This window comes from Labrus mixtus, chromosome 7 (genome assembly GCF_963584025.1).
Source record: "Labrus mixtus chromosome 7, fLabMix1.1, whole genome shotgun sequence".
In the NCBI taxonomy this organism is placed as follows: Eukaryota; Metazoa; Chordata; class Actinopteri; order Labriformes; family Labridae; genus Labrus; species Labrus mixtus.
In genome coordinates, this window is record NC_083618.1 from 6,681,089 (window position 1) to 6,704,383 (window position 23,295).

Sequence of the window (23,295 nt, forward strand, 5' to 3'; positions counted from 1 at the left end):
ACCACTGCCGGCAGCCAGGGAATTGTTTACCTTCTGTGTGTTGTGTTTATTTGTATCTCTTGGCATTGAACATACTTAGCCTATTAATAGCTACTTTTCAGCCAGGATTGCTCACACCATGTGATATTTTTGGTGGAGGCTTAGTCGTTTGGTGACCCTTGAGGATTTGGTTAGTGGGTTTATCTTGGCTGATGTTAGGTAATCTGTCTGGAAATTGACCCCGCAAATCACCACACAGGTAAGATTAGCCTTTTTCCATGACACCGGCACCTGGTGCAAAGTGTTTTTGTTTTGTTTCTACACTTTGTGTAGGCTGTTACTGTATGTGTGTGAGTGTGCCTTTTTAATTATGCTGTTTCTGACTTTGTCTGGGAGTGATCTGGCTTTTTAGTGTCCTGAAAAGTAACATGAGTCAAATTTGAGACATATCTAAACATTCCCTTTGCTCAATGAGTAAATCGGTCGTGGTAAATCCAGACGCTTGCCCCTTCATTCAGATTATTTGTCTCATCCTTTTAAGGCTCTTGAAGTAGATTAGGTCATCAGTAGAGAAACAAACAACAAACTAGGTCGTAGATCAATTGACAGCACAGAGTGCAGCCAAAAGGCATCACATTTATAAACGGCACAAATGGCCAATGGAGAACTTTTTTAAAACATTGTTTTTTTACTGCAAGTAAGAAACATCCAATTATATTGTGTGGATGTAATTGTGTATGCTTTTAAACTTTGTCCATTACATCCCTCCCTAACTTGCAAGACCATGCACATGTTTTATAACTTCATTCACTCAGCACGTTCATATTAGCTTCCTTCTCCGATGTCCATGGCAACACACGGCCAAAAGACTAACCTCACCCACCGTTTCTTCCTGCATTTACCACCTCATTTCCCTCGGGAGCCCTCTTATAACACACACATCAGCTGATCACATTTTGAGATGCCTGAACGTGCTGTAAAGCCCTCTGGAGCGGCCGCAGCCCTTATTTCAACGGAGCATTGACCCTCTTGATAACTTCACTGGCATACCTGCTCTCCGTCTGTCGCCTCTGCTGCTCTGTTATTGTTGATGGATGAAAGCTCACAGATTAAGTTCGCTAAGTGAGCTCTTTGATCCCCATAAATGTGTTGATCATAGAGAGGATGTTGAGACAGCTGTCCGCATTACTTTGCCTCTATTTAACTCTGAATATGGAGCATAAACTTAAGCACAGTTAAAGACATCTGAGGTGAAATAAATAATAACGTTTATTATGCGCAATCACCGTTACAGCAAGAAGGATAAGTCAATGTTAGATTTGATTTGTCCTTTCTTTTGCATTTATGCTTCTTATATCAGTGTTGTTGTCCTCAATCGGCTTTCGCCAAAGACATAAATATGATATGACCTAAGCATGCGTCTTTTGTTCTTAAATTGCATTTTATCCATTAAACAGCTTTGCTTTAGTCAGGGTACAAGTGTAAAGATTGTTAGTGCTTAAGCAATGTGCACATGCTAAAAGCATTTAGAATAAGAGAAGCAGTACAGGTATGTTGGTGAGCCATATCTCCTATTGACATGTTTTGATAGTTCATTTTATTTCCATGGCCACAGCTAAAAGGCAACATTTGTTACTGGTGACCCAAATGCTGTATAACTATGGACTTTGAACCTCAGCTTTCTGTAACTGGAAACTTTCTTGGAAAAATGTTATTTTCTTTCTGGGAGTCCTTGTAATGCATATGATGGACTGGTCTACAGATGCTGTCCTTAATTCTCCCCTGTGACACTGTGTATGATCATAATGTTGTGCATTATGTGTGGATACAGAGTGATTTCAGGACACATGAGTAGGGGACTCAGCCTGTTTTCCTTACTGAGCCTTGCTTGCTTCATTGAAGCAACTATTATGTTTATAGACTGACCTACAGTCATGAGGCTGAAGAAGAGAGCAGGTCACAAACAAAGGAATTAGAAATCTATAAGCTGTTTCCCCAATGTAGCTTCAAAAGACTGATTCAAATCTGTACTGTCCCTTTAGTCTGGGAGAGCTCTGATCATGTTAGGAGGTCTTTTTTCTAACTCCATGTCAGATGCTCCCTTTTTGGAGGTAAAGTGTCCAACTTCCTGTTGACTGCATATCCCAGTGTCTCTGTTTGTGTCTGGCACACGCCTCAGCAGCACTGTGAAAGCTCCTGCTAACCGCCCCTTACTGCACTCCACTCATTTATTTCAAGGTCAGAGCTTTCACTTTCCTTCCTCTTCTTTTTGTGTCTACAAATATGTCTCTCATTTCCACTGCACAGTTCAGCTGCTTTACAGTTTAGGTGTCACTGTATATCAAGCACCCGTTATTTCCTCCACACACTTTTAAAGGTTTATTGCTCGTATTTTAAATCACTGAAATGTTTGTTTGATAATGAACATTTATGTTTGTGACGGCTGCTCTGTCTGCCACTTGACATTGCCAACTATCATTCATCTACAGTAAATCACTTTCACGTGTTTTAATGATATATAGGTTTTGTCATTAACATAGCTGTATGTTCAAACTAAACGACAACTACATGGTTCAAAGACAAAGGGACAAACAACACAACATATTGAGAATGTGTGTTTGGCTATCCCAAAACACAAAAATGAAATGTTTAAAGGAAGTCATTGTTTTTCACGATGTCCATTGATAAACAAAATATATATAACAGGTCAGTTATTTGAAGGGATGCTTGCAAGAAATGCCCAACATCTCTGTCCCTCATCAGAGAGAACTCCTCAGATGGATTATCGTGTACAGTATAAAAACAACAAGTTAGTGTTTTCCACTTGTTGGTCATGGCCTATTTTCCGCGAGTGTTCGAGGAGTTAGGATTAGATTAAACAGATTAGTGCTGAGCTTTCTGACTCTGCTCCCTGCACAGCCAGCCAGTGTCCAACAGTATTGTACAACACACACATCACACATACACAAACAGACACATGAGGATATTAAAGCACACACATGCACCACCATGAATACAGGTGTAGTAATACACCGTGCATTCTTCTGTGTTGTGTTTGCTCTCTAGTTGTTAAACGGTGGATTAAAATGAATGGAGACATCGGTCAGTAACTGGCTTAATCAGATGTTATTTTTAAGAAGGGCTTGGAGGTGCAGGATGAGGATTATAGTTTCCACACTGGCTACACAGCATGAGCTCCCAGCAAGGCCCTTCCTGTTACCCTAACATCTTCCCTGATCTTAACTCTACATCACATTCCAAGCTGTGTTAATATTTGCATTTCCAACTTCTTCCCTTGCAGTTTCTATAAATCCATCAAATGTATAGGCTTTAAATTTGAGTCTCTTTTGTACAACATGTGTTTTTTCATGAACTAAAGTTTCATTTAGCGATCTTAACAGGGTAACTACTGAAGACGTAAGTTACATTTTCCATTGGTGGATTATAATTGGGGATATTACATTTGGAAATTTGACGATGCATAACTTTAATATGTCATAGGGCCTGTTAGAGAAGCAGCCACACAAGAAAAAAGCTGTCTGGGCTGTGACAGGGGTTACAATGATCTGTGAAGAAACCATATCAGTTCATTCACTTTAACAGATGCTTAAACATGGGTACAGCTACATATGGAAACAGACTGGTTGTTACACAATTAAGTAAGGACTTAATGAATGATACAAATACTTAACAGCTTTTCCCCTAACTCAATAGATCACAAAACTGCATGAATGTCCCATGGTCACTGGGAAGTCCATACGCTGTTTACTGTTGGTGTCAAATTAATCAATAAAATTCATTTGACTTGTCTTTATTTTGTATAAATGGAATTTAGTTTAAACAGACTATGTTTCCTAAAATCTACTTCTTACCCCGGCACAGAAGACATACTTTAGATTGTGCTCATGTGTCTCACAGTATCCTAATAAATGACAGGCCCAAATCCAGACAGCGCCCCTCAGGACAGGTTCGTTTCAGTCAAAACAATCTTACAGCCATATAAGGCTTCTAATGATGATTGTTTTTGATATGAGTGCACCATGTTTTTCTATAATAAAAAAAAAGTGCTGATACAGCTCTTTCAAGCCTAGTTCTGTCTGTAGCTAGATGGTAGTTTATATTTTCAACCACATGTCAGTTTCATTTTATTTTTATCTTACACCTGTGTTGTGCTGTTGTCCCATTCCTGACACGTCGCTTTGAATCTGCGGTCACACAGAGAAGAAAACAGCTGGGTTCAGCGTCTCTCTATTTCCCTGTTTTGAGTCTTCTTTCCTCTCTCTCTCTCTCTCTCTCTCTCTCTCTCTCCCCCCCCCAAAGGCCCCCCCCCCCTCCCCTGCCCTCCCACCACCGCCTTTGTTTGCTTTCTCATTTCCCTTGAAGGGTTACCACCCAACAACTTGCTTTGGCTGCTCCTGATTGGTCAGTTGCTTGTGATGGGGGTGGGCCGAGTGACAGGCTTGTGAGAGCTTTACCAGTGGAGAGCCAACTCTGAGCTGTCAGAGTGCATCGAGTCTGCAGTAGAGGAACAAGCAGAATCTGTCTGTTGCCCTCATCTGCCGCTGCAGCACTAGCCCAAACCTCAAATATAAAGACTTCGTGGCTATCTGACTGTTTCTACTCAGCTACACAAACTGCCAGACAAGGACTTAAAAGGAATTACATATCCTCTAAATCTTGGCTTTTTTTTATTCTGTTTCTCTTCTGTTTCCTAATGCCCACGGCAGTGTGGTCGGGGCAAGAGGAGGATGGGTCCGTCTGTGGAGGCTCAGACCCAGAAGGCCATGGATGCAGAACAAAAGCAGCACCAGCAGAACCAGCTGCAGCATCAGCAGTGCTACACGGAGAAAGGAGTGATGCTTGAGCCCTTCATACACCAGGTGGGGGGACATTGTTGTGTCCTGCGATTCGGGGAACAAACCATCTGCAAGCCCCTGGTCCCCCGTGAACACCAGTTTTACAAGAGTCTGCCTGCTGCAATAAGGAGGTTCACCCCCCAGTATAGAGGTAACACAATCCTACCATTTCTTTAAGCATGTGTTGTGGCTGTGTGTGTTGTTATATATCCCCCCCCCCCCCCCCCCCCCCCCCCTCTTTCACTGTAGACAAATTTGCAAGTCAGAGGGAATTGATGTTTTGAAGGTTGCATGTGAAGATTTGAAGGAAACAGAGCTCCCTGGTTGTGCTCATGTTGTTTCCAGGTGCCTGTCAGCAGCATGTCTAAAATGGTGCCACAAGAGGGTGCTGAGAATAAATGTAGCCCGTTATAAACAAGCAGCCTGTAGTTGTTGTCCTGTGTGTAGGAGGCTCGTATTATACAGGTAAGTCAAGGCTGCTCCCACATTTCTTATTCTGGTACACAGCCAACACCGTGAACAGGATACATAGTGAGATTTTACCCGACAGACGATGAGGTCATCTACAAAGGTCAACATAACTGACCCATTTATGGGTTTCCTGTCGCTTAGCCCCCAAAAAACCTGACAGACTCAACACACCCTTTTTTAGGATCTTTAAAAGTGAAGTGTCATGAGTGAGAGCAAAAAGAGCCCGTTGGATCTGAACATACACATTCATCACTCAAAAATATGTCAGCAAGCTCAATCTTCTTTTCCTTATGTGTCACGCAGTGTCGAAGCGTATCATAACATCCCTTTAAATGTGACCCTCACTATGGGGCCACTGTGGCCATTTTTCTTTGTCGCCACTCTCCAGCTGAGAATTGTATGGTGAGAATTAGCCGACACTTGTCCCTGAATGTCCTTAAAAAAATATGTTAATCTCCAAATGACTGAGAATCCATAAAAACAACCTAATTTCAATGACATCACATCTGTCACCCATCTTTCTTTTTTAACCGACTGTTCCATACATTTTTTTTTTTTCGGTAACAGTACTTCTTTCCACAAGTATTTTTAGTTTTTTTTCTTTATTCAACTTCTCTTTCCTTCCTCCCTTACCTACCTTAGCTTCTCCTTCAGCCGTATTACACATCCTGCTTTGGATAAAAGGCTGTAAGCTTTAGGAATACTTCTGGGTCTTTGCTTTTTATACTTCCTAGTATTTGTGGTTCTTTTTGTCTTAAGCTGATGCCTATAGATTAGCATCGTGTTCTTTTTCCTGTGTTTGTCTGTGATAATGGTTTCTTTAAGATATATCCTGTATGTATATTCCTCATCAATTTGTGTGAGAATCATTTTTCAATAATAAACCAAAGTAAATGATGTTTCATAGCCTTGTGTCATTTGTGATTGGGCTGTGATTTTCTCTTTGTTGCATCCTGCTTTTTAACATATGATCTACTAAATGGCTTGTTTTTGTGTTAAATTCACTACACATAGATTAGATGGTTGATTGTTCTCTAATTCTGTATTTTACTGTGTGGCTTTTAACACTCAGTACATCTATCCCATCCTCTCATGTCTTATATATATATATATATATATATATTTTTGATGTTATAAAGGAATAAGGGTGTAAACAAAAACCTCTCTATACTGTATTGTATACACTACCCTTCTCTATGTTAACACTTTGTTTTATCTTGGCAGCTTTATTTTGATTAGATTCATCACAAATTCTCTTACCTGCTCTTTGACACAAATCTCTGACTGATGTCTTTTTGTCTCATTCCGTGTCCTGCTCCCAGGTGTGGTGTCAGTGAGCTTTGAGGAGGATGAAGAGGGGAACATTTGCCTCATCGCTTACCCACTCAGGAGTGACCCAGCTGCAGATCTTGAGAACCAGGACCCCTCGACCGACTGCGAGCCCAAAAGCGGAAAAATGATTTCATCCTCCGTGCTTGTGGACAGTGAAAATTTCAGCAAAGATAGCCGAAGCCGTCACTCTCGCAAAGACAGGGACAAGAGGTGAGACCTAGAAAGCAGTGCACTGAGAGACCACTTACTCAGGATTAATAAGTGGAGTTGATTTTTGTAGTTGACTTTCACACTTATATCAACCGTTACATGACCATGATATATTGAAAGCAGTCTGTAGTTTCCAGGAACGGTAAAGCTAAAGTCTAAAATCTAACGTAAACCAACTGATGACGCACGCATTGACTGACACTCACAGCCTAAGGCAAAACTGGCTCTGGATACTGTGAGAGACTGATCCTTGGCCTTGGCAGCGACACAGAGGGTCACAGCCTGAGTGTTGCATAACAGGAATAGATGCATGTCTGTGCATCCACACAAACACTAAACTTAGCCAGACCCCGTCTGGTTTTAGGAAAGACTGAAAGGATGATGCTATCTGATGGCAAAATATATGACAGTAGCAAAGAGGTACTATACCAGTAGGCTTCTCATTCAAGCTAACATAGTTCATCACTGACCTCTGGTTTTATGATCTGCTACCTACAGCTAAACTTACAAACATGATACCAACAGAAGCAGGAACTGAGTTTGATTTTTCTTTCCCCTTTGTGCCTAAAACTAAAAAGTATGTCCCTCTGTCTAGTGTTCACAAGCTGCAGGGGCATGTGGGGCTGGAGTGGCTGCGGCAGGCTGAGGTGCTTTATTACAGACTGGAGCACAGTCACAGTGACGCTGTACCCCAGCTCAAACACAACCCCTGGAGTCTCAGCTGTCAACAGCAGCACCTGCAGAGGATGAAAGAGAACGCCAAGCACCGCAACCAGTACAGTATCCTTTCACTGAATGAGGTTTCAAGTACCCCAATTAGATTCAGCATAATGCTGTGACTTCTTTGTTTCTGTTTTAATGATGACAGCATGTATGTGAATGTTTGAAACTGGTGCAGGGTGAAGCTCAGAGCTTAATTCTACACTTTCAAATTAAATGAGTAGGGCCATTTTTTTCAACTCTTGGCTCCTTGACTCAGTTTCCCAGAGTTCATCCTGCTAGAAAACCTGACATGGCGGCATACACTGCCATGTGTGTTGGATCTGAAGATGGGCACGCAGCAGCATGGAGACGATGCCACCGAAGAGAAGAAGGCCAAGAAGATTAGCAGGTGCCAGCAGAGTACGGCGTCCTCGCTCGGAGTCTGCCTCTCTGGCATGCAGGTGAGCTTTAGACTGTGTTGAGTGATTGTGGCTCCTCAGGTCCAATTCATCTGTGATTTTGTTCATTTCTTAGTATTTGTCCTTTTTAATCAGACCCAAAACATCTGTTGTAGATGTAACTGTAAATTACTGTATAACTTATCTACCTTCTGTTCTAGTGCAGTGGAAACATTGTTGGGCTGTTTGTTCAATGTCTTAAAACAAATATAAGCTCTTTGAAAAGTTGATGAGTTTTAACTGGATTATGGGAACTACAAGTATTGTATTTCCTCACGTGGAGAAGAAAAATGGTGGAATGACAATGCAGTTTCCTCTGGCAGCAATTAACCTGTCCTGCTTCTCTAGTCTGCAACTCAGCTGTCAACATTTATAATTCTTGTTATACATATTATTTTAGAGTATTGATAGCACACTAAATATTGCATAATATTCACTTGTTTTCATTATCCATTTCTCTAAAACAGTAAAAAACAAAAAAAGTAATAATCTTAAAATAACATGCAAAATGACTATATAACAGGGCTGAGGAAAGGTTAGCTGTTGTTGTACACTTGACAACCCTCCAACACTGACCACAGTGGAAAACCTTTTCTAATATCTTGAATTTCCCGCTTCCCTTCAGGTGTACCAGTCTGACACAGGGCAGCTGATGTTCATGAGCAAGTTCCATGGCCGCAGGCTGACAAGGCAGGACTTCAAAGAGGCTTTGTTCCAATTCTTCCACAGTGGACGGCGTCTACGACGTGAACTCCTCTCTCCAGTGCTGCACAGGCTCAGAGACATGCAAGCTGCCCTGCAAGCCTGTGAGTCCTACCGCTTCTACTCCAGCTCCCTGCTCATCATCTACGATGGAGCCCATCGAAAGCACACACGGCAGCACAATGAAGACAGCCTCTCAGAAGAAGAAGAAGAAGAAGAGGACGAAGAGGTGGAGGTTGAACCAGAAAAGGAAGAGGAGGAGGTGGATGAAGTAGCAGATGCCCTTGGTTTTCCTCATAGCCCTTCGACGTCTAGCGATGTCAGCAGCAGTAGTGGAGGTTCAGGTGTCAGCCAGGCTCGCTTGTCTCACTTAGACCCCCGCAGCGCCGAGGTGGATGTGAGGATGATAGACTTTGCCCACACCACCTGCAAATATTACCAAGAGGACAGAGTGGTGCATGAGGGACTGGACAGCGGCTACATGTTTGGTCTCCAGAACCTGATCACCATCATCTCCGAGCTGGAGAACCACAGCACAGACTAAAGACTGACATGACTCAAACTCAGACTAGGATGCACAAAATCGCACACACCTCGCGAGACAAGCAGACGTCTGGACTACAGAAGTGGGGAGACATTTTTTTGTCTCCACTTCAAAATATGACCTTGTTGTAGCTGGCCATCTAGTGGACCATGTTCCTGTTTCTGCTGTTGGTGCTTCTTGATGTTTCTATTGTGTGTGTGTCCATCTATGGGATGTGAAACAGGCCTGCACGTAACATAGGAGAGTCGTCGGCGTGGCTGATTCAGTGATACACCATCGTCATTGTTCTGTTCAACCCAGTTCATCGTTTGGGGAAAAAAAGGGTAGGCAGCAAATAAAATCAGTTTGAAGTCTGAGAGAAGTAGGAGAGACGTTTTCCTTGTGTCTGAATCCAAAGAAAGTGTCAGCATTTTGCACACACACACACACACACATGCACTGAAAAAAAGTTCTGTTGAACGAGTGTGTGTTACCACTGGGACAGGGCTTTGTGAAAGACATAGTAATATGTGTGTGAAGACAGTCAATGGGAGAAGTAGTCAGCTTTGATCTGTTCATTCTTCACCCAAACAGGCTATGTTCATATAGAAGCAGACACAGATGATATAGAGTTATTTCTTTATTTGCCATTTTTCATAAAATAAACTAAAAATGGGAATGAGACGTGTTACATTCCATGTTATTAATGTTATAATAATGATATTAATATTGTTATTTGACATGTTGGGATACCTCTATCTTGTATGTTTGTGTCGTCCAGTCTTTTTGGGAAAGAAATTAAAGACTTGGGTTTGTTCTAGCATCCGTGTCATCTTTCATATGTGGTGTGTTTGCAGACAATGTCAGGAGCTTTTTAGTCAAGGGATAAAGAAAGGAACTCCAGGCTCGCATAATTTATGTGTGTAATGTCATATCAATCAAATATTATGATTAATCCTGGTTATGAGGTCATTCCTTGAGGGTGTACGAGGCTATTGGCTGCTTTAAGAGCACTTTCAGAGCACAGAAGAAGTACATAATAAAAGCTCCATTCATTTTTCTACACATACTTTGGAAGGTATGTATAGACTGCTGCATTTAGTATGAGCACACTGTTTGGCCCAATCTCACCACCTGCTGTGAAGATGAATAACTAGAGCTCATGCTAAGCCTGTGGCTTTTTGGAGATTCATTTTGAAATGTCATGGAGTGCAGCCAGAACATACGAATTTTAAGCCACGTCAATAGACTTGTTCCTCTCTGTCTACCAGAATTTATCAGTTGTAGAGATTTTAAAATAGAGACGGAGAGTTGGTCGGGGGGTGGGGTGGGGGGTTATGACGCCACCCCAGGCTGCCTCAGCCAGTCCTGGTCATCTTCAACCGGTCTGAAGCAGTGTAAGCTAGAGCAGAGTTAAACAATCTGCTCTCAGTGTAGCAGTCTCGGTGATGAGAGGACTTCAGGCGATGAGCTATTAGGCAGACACTGGCTTGTGTAAACAGAGCACGGGCTGATTGCACTTCAGTGTCCTCTCTCTTTGGAATGTACTGTACAGCCAGCACAGACATCCATCCAACAAACAAACTTCAAGTCAGTCTGAATGATAATGCACCGTTTTGTACTCAATGTAACAAAGATCTTAGTGCAGAATGTGCTGACTTCCAAATGCTAATCATTAAAAATATCACGCTTTCAATGCTGTTATATCCAGCCTTTTTCTTGCCTGCTGGATACAGTACATCATTTTTTGGAGACTATGTGCATGTATTTCTTAAAATAGTGACCTCTTGCTGCAGGAGTACTGCACATCCCCATCAGTCACATGCTAGCTGCGTATCGGAGGTGAATAGGTTGTCTGAGTGTAAAGTCGTCTACCCACACGAGAAGCAATGTCTTGATCTATGAAATTGAGACGCATTCTGGCATGCAAGTAGTGAGGAAAGGCTAAATGCTGCAAATTTCCATAGTAAAGAGACACATAGGTCACCTCACATACTTCCACAATGAATCTGCTAAATTCAAGTTTTTTCTGTCAAAGTCAAGAGTGCAGTCTAGGGGGGCCCAAACACACAGTACCATGCAGACTGGTGCAATTTAATAATTTATGGTGCATTAGATAGCATATTGATGATAACTGGCAGGTGAGAAGGCGGGCAAACAACAAGCAGGTCCAGGTTCAAGTAACATAAGCCCCAAAGGCAAAACACGGATCAAGGCAGCAACAATGGACGCTGCAACATGATTTGCAATGCCAACTATTTAAAGGAAACTGGTCCGTTTTAATTGTAGTGAGATTGACGGGAGAAGTTAATAGATGAGCAGATGGATGGGGAAGGTCAGAGAACTACAACCCTGAATAGAGGGGAAAGGAGAAGAAGTCAGAGGGCCTCTGGTGGTGAGTTGGAGAGTAACACAAAAGGGATTATAGAAAAAAACTTAGAAATGGGACATGGGGATGGAAAGTTAATGAAGTATATCTTTGTTTTATTAAAAGTTTTCAATTGGATTGTAAATTGGGAATACAATTTGAGTCAAAACAACTATTTTTACAATCTACGTGATCCTTAGATTTAATATGTAACACAATGAACTACAACAGTTTTCTCACTGATATCATTGATTGACTGCTCGACTGACTGTGCTCATTCCGTGTTCCTATGGTGAATTAGGACAGTGCAATGAAAGGTCAAACACTTAAATGTAACCCACTAAAGGCTTTGACCGAGCAGAACAGACTCTTTAATCTTTAAGACATTAGGTCAGGGCTGGGGTTAGGATGGTTTATGAGCACATACTGACTTAACACGAGACTTTCAGGCCACATCTTTGCCATAATAGACTGCTAGAGATCAGCTGCAGAGCCAGTGGGTCCTGACATGGGCATGCATGTGGTGTTTATGTGCTGTATTACTGCGGAGGGATAGAGGGACTGATACACGAGAGGATGGAGAGACGGAGAAGATAAGCTCTCCCATTTCTACTCTACTGGGAAGAGAGGGGGGTGGTAGCCCATGTTGTGTAACAGCCCCAGGGTCAGTGGGCTGCTTTTAAACATCAAAATGATCCCATTCTGTCATCGTATTGTGTATATTCATATGTTTAGCTCACAACATGCATGCTGTAGATTCACTGTTTTTTTTTATACCATGGGCCTTGCATTCCAACTGTGTGTAATTGCATCCAACCAGTGGCGTTATGAAGGTTGCCACTGCAAGTGGAGCAGTTGCATAACAGCAGTTGGAATCACTATGGCAACAGCAGCCTTTACTGGAAATGAAACAGTGCCATAGCTTTTCGGGCCACGAGAATCACACACCTGAGAAATAATTTTATCATTCTATGTTCATTCATCAAATCTGCTTCATTTTCTCAGCAATTTTTTGTTTGTTTGTGTACAAGTGCAAGCTCTCATACTGGAATATTGGCACTACTTTCATTGAAATCTCACAGATTGAAATGTCAACCTCCAAAAATCAATATTTCCCTTACTCCTCTTCGCAGAAGTCGTTCTGTCAGCTGAAGTGAAGGTCATGCATGATGCAAAAATAATTAACTTGTTTGTTTCTTACCATCAACTCATTTCCTTTTCCTTTCAGCAGTTCACTCTTTCGCTGAGCAGAATCTAATCACTGTGAATTACTTAACTTTATTACATTGTTGAAAGGCCATGTCCTTGTCTTCCTTTCTGTAAATGGAGGACAGGCCAGACTGTTTTTTCATGCTCAGATCAACTTTTCCCTCGGCTGCTTGATGTTTATGGACAGTCACTGACTGCCTGTCAAATGGAGTCATGACACAATATAAAAACATCAAGAAAAAAGTCCTTTCTATTTACATTTCATTGTTCTAACATCTTTGAATTTTTGGTTGTGTTTTTGTGTCGTGTGTGTGATTGATACCCTGTGTAAATCCTTCCTCACTTACCTCAGCTTGTGAGTGTTTGAATGATTACTTATGTACTTGCCTGATTCTCGATGCATTAAGTTGTCCACATCCTCTGCCTTTTTTAAATGCTCATTAACTCACAGCACAAAAAAACCACATATTTTATGGGTTTTTATTATGAAGGTTAAATAGTAAAAACAACCAATCCAAGAGATGTCCAGGCCTACTGTCTCATGTCTCTAACTTGTTATCCCCTGCACCATGTCCCTTTGCATTTGCTCACTACACTGCCCGTCTGAGAAGAGCTCCATTGTCAGTCACGCAATCTGGTTTCCAAGCATGCAGTGGATGGTGCTGCCTCAGGCTTGAAAACAGAGGGGGCTTAAAACCAGTGAGCATGTCGCAAGGTACATTACACTATTCAGTTTCCACTATTTATAGAAGACAGCACCAGCCAGTCTTACGAAAACCTCTTTGTACGATACTTTTTCAAACACACATTTTGGAATTAGTTTAAATGATAGTTGATTAGGTTGACTACAAAAGCACAAAAATATCACAGAGACTATGTTGTATGTGGAGTGTGTACAAAGTTTTACAAGTTTTTGTCCTATAAAGACAGAATGCGAGATCAGTATTGAAAGTCAAATACAGCCCTCTCTTTTTGACAGGTGCTGAATGGAGCTGACACAGTGGTGACAAGCTCTGCGGGCAGTTACATAAACAAGTCAATAATGTAATGAGGGCGAGATGAAAGGCCGGCAGAATGTCAAAAATGCATTTCACGGTCATGCAGATTGTGCTGGGGAAAAGCATATGTGCTGTTGTTTATACAGGGATAAGTCTCCTGTTTAAAGATCTGTATGTGATTTGATTGAAATGTAGCCACCAGTTCAGTGTGCCTACTGATGAAAAGTTGGTTTTCAGGTCAGTTTGACTGACATTTAGAGCAGCTGATTAGAAGACAGATACAGCAGCAGAAACATCTAAAACAGAACATTAATCCTACACTGCATTTCAGTGACCACAGCCTGTAATACTGCTGGTTTGGTCCCAGCTCGTCTTTGTGTGTCATATTTTATCGGCACAGCCTACAACAGGCGTTCATCCCAATTTATTTAAAATGTAATTAATGTGGCTTTTTGACAACAATAAAAAAAAAAACTTGAATTCCTTAAGGAGTAAAACTACTTAAAAAGGGATAATGCCAGACTGTCTCCAGTTTCTGAATAAACTTGACTCCAAATCCACCTCCTAAACTCGTAGCACCTCACTGAAACTGGAAACAAGTTTCCCCCTGTTTCCATTGTAATACAATGGAATTAATTATATATACAGCATAAATATTATTATAAAGACTTTATTGTTAGCCGAGGTCTTCTCTTTTTTAACAAAGGACCTATTTTTAAGTTCAGCTCTCATTTCCTGCCCTGATTAAACCAACAGAGAAATTATTCTAACCAGGCCAATGTGTCACTCCACATAAAGACATGACATGAATTTGAATCCAAAATAAGACAAGCTAGCAGCTTCATTAAGCTTTATGGAGCACAGTATGCCTACAACAATAATGAAAACATTCTGATGTTGAGCTGCTTAACTTTTTACAATATATTTGTTTAGATTTATTAGTATCTGCTAAGAAGCATCAATTTCAAAGTAACATCTGAAAGTGTTTACATTCATCTTTATGGAGACATGAATGTGTATACCACATGTTAAGGCAATCAATAAAGAAGCTGGACTGCTTATACCTATGCTGATATTGTGACTAAAATTAGTTGTGACTCAAACAGTCTCTGGCTCTTTGTGGAGCCTGCAGGAGCATCCCATGACTTTTTTGTATTCCAGCATCTGGGAAAACTGCATCATTCTCTCAGGAAGATAACGAGGTGCCGTTCAAAACTCCGGAAGGAGCCAATAAGAGAGTAAAGATTGTTTTGTTAGAAATTCTGAATAGATATACAGTATTTCTTCACACACACACACACACACACACACACACACCCACACATACACACACACAAGGACGTACACGCCTGACTTGTACACACACACACACACACACACACACACACACACACACACACACACACACACACACACACACACGACTTAGCAGTTCAATGTTGCAGGAAATAATTCAGCAACAAACCAATTTTAAAAACGGAATCATAAATATTAAAAACGCTTCCAGGAATGATCTGTGAAATAATCAGATCAAATATTACTACATGATGTAACAGAATCCATTGATTATCTATCAGCGGAAGTTAAAACTGTGTGCTAACCCCATTCCTGACTAAATCATGCAGTTCATAAAATCCTGCTCTCATACAAAGGGAACTAGCCGCTGCAGTTAAACGATGTTAATACTTACAGGAACCGGGAGTGGTAAGCTTTAACTATTTAATAGAATCACAATAACTGTTTATAAGAACTTCTCAGGACATTCACATAAACAATAAGAATGACCAAGAGAGGAGAGCAAAATAAAGCCAAGATGTAATTAGAGGCTTACATAACGGTGCGGGCTGTAACGTTGTGGACCAGGCGTCAGGCTTCCAGCTGGCCTGAGGCTTCTGCAGTACTCAAAGCATGCCAGCCAGCTCTGTCACACTCATTTACACTGACCTCTTAATTACTATAATGAAGCATCAGAGGCACAGATTAACACTAAACAAACTCTTTATTCACGGCTAATCCATGAAGGTGAAATAAAAGAAGACTTTCTGCCCTCCTGGATCAGTTCATGGGTGTTACTCTGGCACACATTACATGCCAAGCCTCTATTGGATTACTCAGGATTACAGCAGTGTGGCTTTAATGTTGACAAATACATGGATACAGTGAATACAGAAAACATTGTGAAACAGTTTGTGTGTTATGAAAGGAGCTGTCCACAGTCAGACATGGACAGCAGACACAGTGACACATTTATTTTGAAATGGGACATGCTCATGTTGAAGTTAATCACGATCTGCATTCATGGGTCAGTGCACATTGATAATAGAGTGCTGTCTATTAAAAAGTCACTCATGACGATGATTGAAGGCGACAAAGTGCACAACAAACATATGCCATTTTGTTTTGGGTTAGTCGATATGTTTTCAGGACTGTATGCATGAAGCACATGCAAACTGACCACTTTTTATAGACTTTGAACTAGTCGTCTGTACTCAGGTGCATAGGACCTGAACACCTGCAGGGACTCTTTGTGGTTTAGATTTATGTATACATTTCAGAAAAAGCAGAGACAAAAAAATGTGTCTCATCTGGAACAGATGCAAATGATAAAACTAGCCTTTTAATGACAGTATGTTCAAGTTCCAGCTCCACCGCCCTCAGGCAGAGTGTCTCCCTGTGTCACTCTGAACCACATCTCTTGAGGAAAATGTGTATGTTTATTAGTAAGTGCAGATCTTCTGTGTTCTGGAAATGCTAAAAGGTCTCCCCTGCCTAAATCTTCTTTTCTTGAAAAAAAGGTTTTTATTTTTAGGCTTTAATGACAAAGGAAGTTATTGACACTCACAGACATTGAATGAGAAATAGTGATGTGCAAAAAGAGACCTTTATGTTATCTTACTGAGCCAAGAAGTGACAGTACTTACTTTTCTTCAATTCTTTTTATTCAAAGAGGAGCTTCTTTAATCCAATGCAATCTTAAGGAATTTACAGACAAATTGTGTTAACAAGTTAATTCAAATGTATTTCTGTTCTTAGTAACAAATTACATTAATGAGTAATTAATACAACTAAATTGCATAAAATGTTTCTAAATTGTTTCATTTCTGTTTATATGCGATTGTTTTTTGTACAGCTTTGTGTTTTTGACCTCAAGAAACAAATGATTTAAATATTTGTTATAATTTGATTACTGTAATAGTATCCTTTACGGCACGTCATCTTGCACGCCTTCTCACCCGATCCCGGTTTATGCCCTGTCCTGCAAGATCTCCACTGTCTCCCTGTCCCGTACTGTATCCAATTCAAAATCCTGCTCCTCACACATAAAGCCCTCAACCACCAGGCCCCTCTTACCTCACGGCTCTCCTTCACCGTCACACATCTTCAGCCTCCGTTCCTCCAACGCCAACCTCTCTCCCACTTAGAACCAAGCACCGGACCTGGGGGGACAGAGCCTTCTCTATAGCTTCTATCTCTGGAACTCCCTGCTCACAAATATTCATCACTGCACTAACTCGTCCACATTTAAGTCATTACTCAAGACTCAACTTTTCAAAAGAGCTTTCAGTGTATGAATGTGATGTGTTTCTGTTTCTGTTTGTCCTATATGTTGTTGTCTTTATGACCTGTGTGTAATGTTCCAATGGTTGTTACTTTGTTCGTACTGTATTGTCATCTTTCGTTCTCTCTTTTTTAAGAATGTACAGTGTCTTTGGGTTCCCTGAAAAGTGCTTTATAAATAAAATGTATTTTGATTATGTACAGCCAATGGTGCCTTCTGTCTTGATTTAACAATATATTTTAATGAAGGGGTAAGTTATTTAAATACTTAATTTCTAGTAAAGGAATTAAACAATTTTAAGATCTTGTTTATCGTACCATGTGAACACAAAGTGAACTTCCCGTTTACAAAGACCATTTTCCTGTGTAACAAGATACAATATATATATATATATATCTATATTTCTGTTATTAGTATTTAATTGCTGACATATTTGCAGCAACTATTGTTCCATATTAACCTGGTTAGGATTATTTTTGATTAGCAAAAACAACAAATATGAATTATCATCCAATGAGTGTGCTTATTAGTATTTTATTGATCAAATATCAAAAGGCTTTACTAAAGGATGTAGAGTAAAGAAACCTTATTGCATGTGATGTGAAGGCTTTATTGATGAATTCAAGTGTAAAACACAGATTATTTTATCTTTAAGAACCTGAGCCTATACACCCAACTCTAGAATATGTTAGTCTCAATGCAAATGTGGAAATACAATCATCCAGGTTTTTTTCGCCTTAGTTCAAAGACACGTTAGTGAGTTTACATTAGTGAAGGTTGCACACAGGCACAATTACCTCCATTTAAGAAAAATACTGAACATTATTTAATGGGATCACAGGGATTACCTATGTGTAATTGTTTGCATTGGGACTAATTTGAAGTGCAGGGTTAGCATGTGAGATACGTATCTCATCAGTTAATACACAACATAATGCAGTAAATATATTAATTGAAAAAAATGCATTTCTTCTAGCCAGTGTTACTGTAACTCCTAAATAACATATCAAAGTTGGAGTCTCCCAAACAGTGAAAAATATACACTAGATCTAAAATATAACAAGCTGTTGAAAACTCTGAGAGCAGCAGAGGTGAGTGGAAGGCTTTGTGGTATTTGTATGTCCTCACCTCAAGTTAGCTCACAGCGCTGTGCTCATTATGTAACCTCATTTACAAATATGTCTTTATCTGGAGGCAGATGAGCAGACTATACCACCAACCTCTCTGTCTGTGTGTGTGTGTGTGTGTGTGTGTGTGTGTGTGTGTGTGTGTGTGTGTGTGTGTGTGTGTGTGTGTGTGTGTGTGTGTGTGTGTGTGTGTGTGTGTGTGAAACATTCTTTAATTGTGTTATTGATGAAGCACCTTGGCTGTACAGTACTGGTGGCACACTGAGCCACTGACCCATGTTTATCACGGACTATAGTGCATAAAGATTGGAGCCTTCATACATGTGTATCTCATCAGTCTAAACTTTCTGGACCAGTCTTCTATCAGTTGATTAGATTTTCAACATAAAACACACACACACACACACACACACACACACACACACACACACACACACACACACACACACACTCATGAGAAGCGTGGCTCTAAATTTCACCACTGGAAGAACACTGAGCTCTAGAGGGGAAAAGGAGGAATAACAGCATTAGAAAAAACAGAGCTTCATCCATAATTTTAGTGAAAATGGAACCATCAACATTTTTCCCAAAAATTAAAAGAATCTACTTAATAGATTATTTTTCAGAAAGCCTTCATGTGTTTAAATGCATTCTCTGCAGCCACTTATTCTATGCACATTTATTTAATATGTGTCAAACAATTCATGCAAAACCCTAAATGTTGGTCCTTGAAAAAAAAAAGGGAAACCACATTTCTATTCTGTCTTTCTTTTATTTGTAAATGGACCATGTACAATATTTAACATACATGTTGCCATTTGATGCATTCTACCAGAGTGAGCTTAGAGCTAATTTGACAAACAAGCAAAACAAAACAAATCAAAGACCAAAAGAAAAATATTATATCTTGAGTGCTATGTGACACCAGACTGGGTTTGTTGAGTAGTTTCACAATTGTTCAGGAAACTACAAGTAACTTTAAACGATTTGTGATTTTAGTCAGGTTGATTTGAATAAATACAAAAAGACACTGAATACATATTTGGTACCAACCTTTCTTGTTTTATTTTGTTATTTTTAGGGAGCCTATTCCAAAATCTGGAGAGAGACTATTGATGGAAACTAGCCTTTTGGCTAACTCTGGTGTGAATTGTTGATTAATATGCACTGTCCCTGTGAAATAAAATATAATAAATAAATAAAGTAAAATTTAAAAATGAATAAATATATGAGCGCACATAAAGGGATCCTAATTGGAAAATACTGAGAAAAACAAATACCCCATAGATTATTACCCCACATGGACTAAAACACAGATGCCATGAAGCCATATAGCAATTTTGAAAATAAGCAATTTTAACCATAACCCATTATCATGTGCAGTAATACTTTTGAATATTGGGAGCTGTATGGTCATTACCATTTTTAACGCTACTGATAGAGCCTTTTTAGGGTTGAACTTACTGTGCTTCAATGTTTATTTTATTTGCTACTGCTTCTTTTCATTTAGGCCTTATAGGCTGCTTTATATTCACAGCATTGTCGTGCTATTCTTACTGTTGTGCAGTTATTTTGGAGCAATCTGGCATTAATACTTCAGGGTTGACAAAGTTCTTCATCTTATTATAGGCTATTAATTTACATCATCATAATGTTTGCATGCATGATCATATGTTACTAAATGGGCGGCTGTGGCACAATTGGTAGTCGTTGCCTCTCAACCAGAAGGTCAAGGGTTCAATCCCCAGCTGAGCAACATGTCCGATGTGTCCTTGGGAAAGACACTTAACCCTGCATTGCTCCCGCTGCTTCAGTCGCGGTGTATGAATGGATTAGTGTTGTACTTCCTCTCTGATGTACGTCACTTTGGATAAAAGCGTCTGCTAAGTGAATTGTAGAATTGTAGACTAAATGTCCTGTCTTTATCAAACAACAAGGGTAAAAACAATCAGTTGAATAGCCTAGTGATTTCTGAAGTTTTTCAGAGTAAACTTGTGACTACTTTAAACAGATTTCTGGTCAATTACAGTATTGATTTTTATCATTCTTCAACACCAATGGCTCAAGGTCATAAGTCTATCAGGTGAGGTATATCACAGGGGGCGGTGGGAGTGTTTACTGTTGATTACTGTAAATCGTTCCGTGTGTTCCTTCTCGGTTACTTGAGAACAAAAAAAAAAAAAAAAAAAAGCTGTCGTCTTTTGTAGCGCTTTTTAAAAAAAAATAACATTATTATACCAAAAAAATAAACAATGCAACATAATACTCGAAAAATGAGCTGAAAAGCATGCATGTGTGGCGCATTGACAAAAAAAAGAAAAAAAAAAGATACAAAACCACTTACTAAATATTAATCTAACCACTGATTCCAGACGGTCAGACTGAAAAGCAACGCTGGGACGCTGTTGCTATGACAACACAAAAAGTGAGCAAGAATAGCATCCTTCAAAACAGCAGCGATATCCCTGTAGCTGAATCACAGACCAAACAGTTTCTGCTTTTATTTAGTTGAAATTATCAGATTGAAAAAGATGAATCCACCAGCCGAATCTCTCCTCAAATACGATCATCCAGTTTTGATCAGGGAAAGCACTGACAGCAAATCACCAAAGGTACGTTTAGTAACACCAGCCGAGTTTAGTCGACGTCTAGTGGTCAAAGTTAGGCATGATGGAGAAAATAGTTTTGACCGTACAGATATTCCTGCTATAATGGCTGCTGTTTCTATGTTTTTTTACCAACATCTTTCAATCCCCAAAGCTTTTTAAAGTTATTAAATGATGATGACTATACTGTATCATGTATTTCAGGCTAAGAAAATTGATTCATTGTGTAACATGAAGTACTTTTCACAACAGGGGCGCCCTTTAAAAGTGAGTCCACAGCAGGTGGGGGAATGGTCTACCCCTGTTCCACCACCTCCAAAATCCAAACCCACCTCTACTGACACCACCAAGCAGGAAGCTAAGAAGATCCTAAACGCCATCCTTCCACCCAGGTACAGTTGCATCCATCTACAGTGTGTCATTCATTAAGTTCAATCCACTCAGTTTATCTAAACTTCTGTTATTGCAGGGAATGGACTGAAGGAACCCAGCTGTGGGTGCAGAAAGTGTCCAGTGCACCTCCTACAAGAACAGATGTTATTGACCTGAAGGAGCTGCTGGCCACATAGCTGCAACAGAGGCAGGCCAGACAGACAGGACTCTGCCCTGTCCGCAGGGAGCTCTATTCTCAGTGCTTTGGTGAGAAGGAGGCTCTGATATTTGTGATCACTGAGGCTATTGTGTTGACAAGGATTGAGGATCAAAGAACAAGAATTTGAACCAGTTTTTTGTGTACACATGGCTTAAATTTCATTGCCATACAGCTTTCTTGTGAAGTATATTGTATACCACTGAAAGCACATTTTTCTCCTCAAATATGTTACTGTTGCATTTACTAATTTTCTGTTTCTTTAAGATGAGCTCATCAGACAGGTGACCGTCAGGTGTGCTGAGAGGGGCCAGCTGCTCTCGCAGGTCAGAGATGAGATTAAAATGACTATTGCTGTCTACCAGACTCTGAATGAAAGCTGTGTGGCCTTTGGTCTGAGGAAAGCCCTTCAGTCAGTGCAGGGAAAGGTTGACAAGGAGAAAAAAGTAAGGACATTCACTTTTTTGTTGTGTTTAGTAACAATAGATAGCATACAAATGTGGAATGTTTTCCAATATTGGCATCCATCGATAGTATAGAGAATATACAGTATTTGCCACAGAAGCTGAAGGAATAACTATCGAATGCTTTTCGGTTTAGTATCCAGCAGAGGGCAGCATTCCTCTAAAATAATGTTTGGTCTTAACATCATTGATCCTGTATTTTAATAAACTTCAAACTTGTTTGTTCCTGTAGTGGATGTGGTTATGATGTTAATATTCTTATTTTGTTTTCCTCTTTAGCCCAACTGCAAATGATCCTCACACCACACACAGAGTGACCATTTTACTTTAAATAAAAGAATCATTACATGTTGCCTTGACTGTCATATTTGTCAATAGTGTAATGAAAAATGCGCTCCAGGTACCATTTTTAAGTAGATTTACTGTTCTTGAGTACTTTGTTTTTCTCCTCAAATTTGACAGGGTTCTCCCAAGTTAAGGAATTACATCTAGGGGTGTTTAAAAAGACTCTTATAAAAACCTGATAATAACTGTTGATAGAACTTCACAGAAAGTGAAATCAAAGCTGAATCCTCTTCTCTTTTTTTTTATTGGTATCCTGATAAGTTGTTGAATTTTTCATGCAATAATATCAGTCAGTCTCTCAAAATGTGGGAATTCAGATCTTCTGGTAAAATGAATAATACTGCAAATAAAATAATTCAGAGGTTTTTGGACCATTGTTTAGACATGTTTCATTGTATTTGAATTTTAACAAGCAGAAAATAAAAATATATAAACCTCAGTAGATTAATTAACCAAAGAAATCATTGATAATAAACCTATACCCTTAGATCCAGTTCAACAGTTAAATGACAAATGGTTATCAAAATGATATTAAAGTATATAAATGAAAGGCTTTTTTTAAACAAGCAATACTTTTATTTTACTGGTAATACGCTAAGTACTCTAACTGAGATTACATTTGTAATGGGCTCTTATCTCTGTACTTAACTTAAAGGATCTCAAATCTCATCCAACAGGGGTGCTAGCTTGTTTTTACAAATGCCCTCTGTAAACACTTTGATTTAAACTGATACTTCCACAAACTATTGAAACACTTTGGCTCCTATTTGTAAGATTGTTTTTCTTACATTATGTAA

General features: G+C 39.8%; 1 protein-coding gene and 1 pseudogene across 1 annotated transcript; both read left to right on the plus strand.

Annotated features, from left to right (window-relative positions):
- Positions 1-4,471: 4,471 nt before the first annotated feature.
- LOC132977639 (inositol hexakisphosphate kinase 2-like) lies at positions 4,472-10,053 on the plus strand. The gene is made up of 5 exons (XM_061042375.1): positions 4,472-4,986; positions 6,629-6,848; positions 7,444-7,628; positions 7,836-8,011; positions 8,634-10,053. Exons 1-5 carry the CDS (start codon positions 4,728-4,730, stop codon positions 9,252-9,254), a joined length of 1,461 nt encoding a protein of 486 aa, XP_060898358.1. The 5' UTR covers positions 4,472-4,727; the 3' UTR covers positions 9,255-10,053.
- A 10,760-nt stretch (positions 10,054-20,813) lies between these two features.
- On the plus strand, positions 20,814-22,447 carry LOC132977226 (axonemal dynein light intermediate polypeptide 1-like; annotated as a pseudogene).
- Positions 22,448-23,295: the final 848 nt, after the last annotated feature.

Coding starts and splice junctions, on each gene's coding strand:
- LOC132977639 (XM_061042375.1), top strand. CDS start 4,728: ATGGGTCCGTCTGTGGAGGCTCAGACCCAGAAGGCCATGGATGCAGAA. Junction 4,987..6,628: donor GTTCACCCCCCAGTATAGAG/GTAACACAATCC, acceptor TCCTGCTCCCAG/GTGTGGTGTCAGTGAGCTTT. Junction 8,012..8,633: donor TCTGCCTCTCTGGCATGCAG/GTGAGCTTTAGA, acceptor GCTTCCCTTCAG/GTGTACCAGTCTGACACAGG.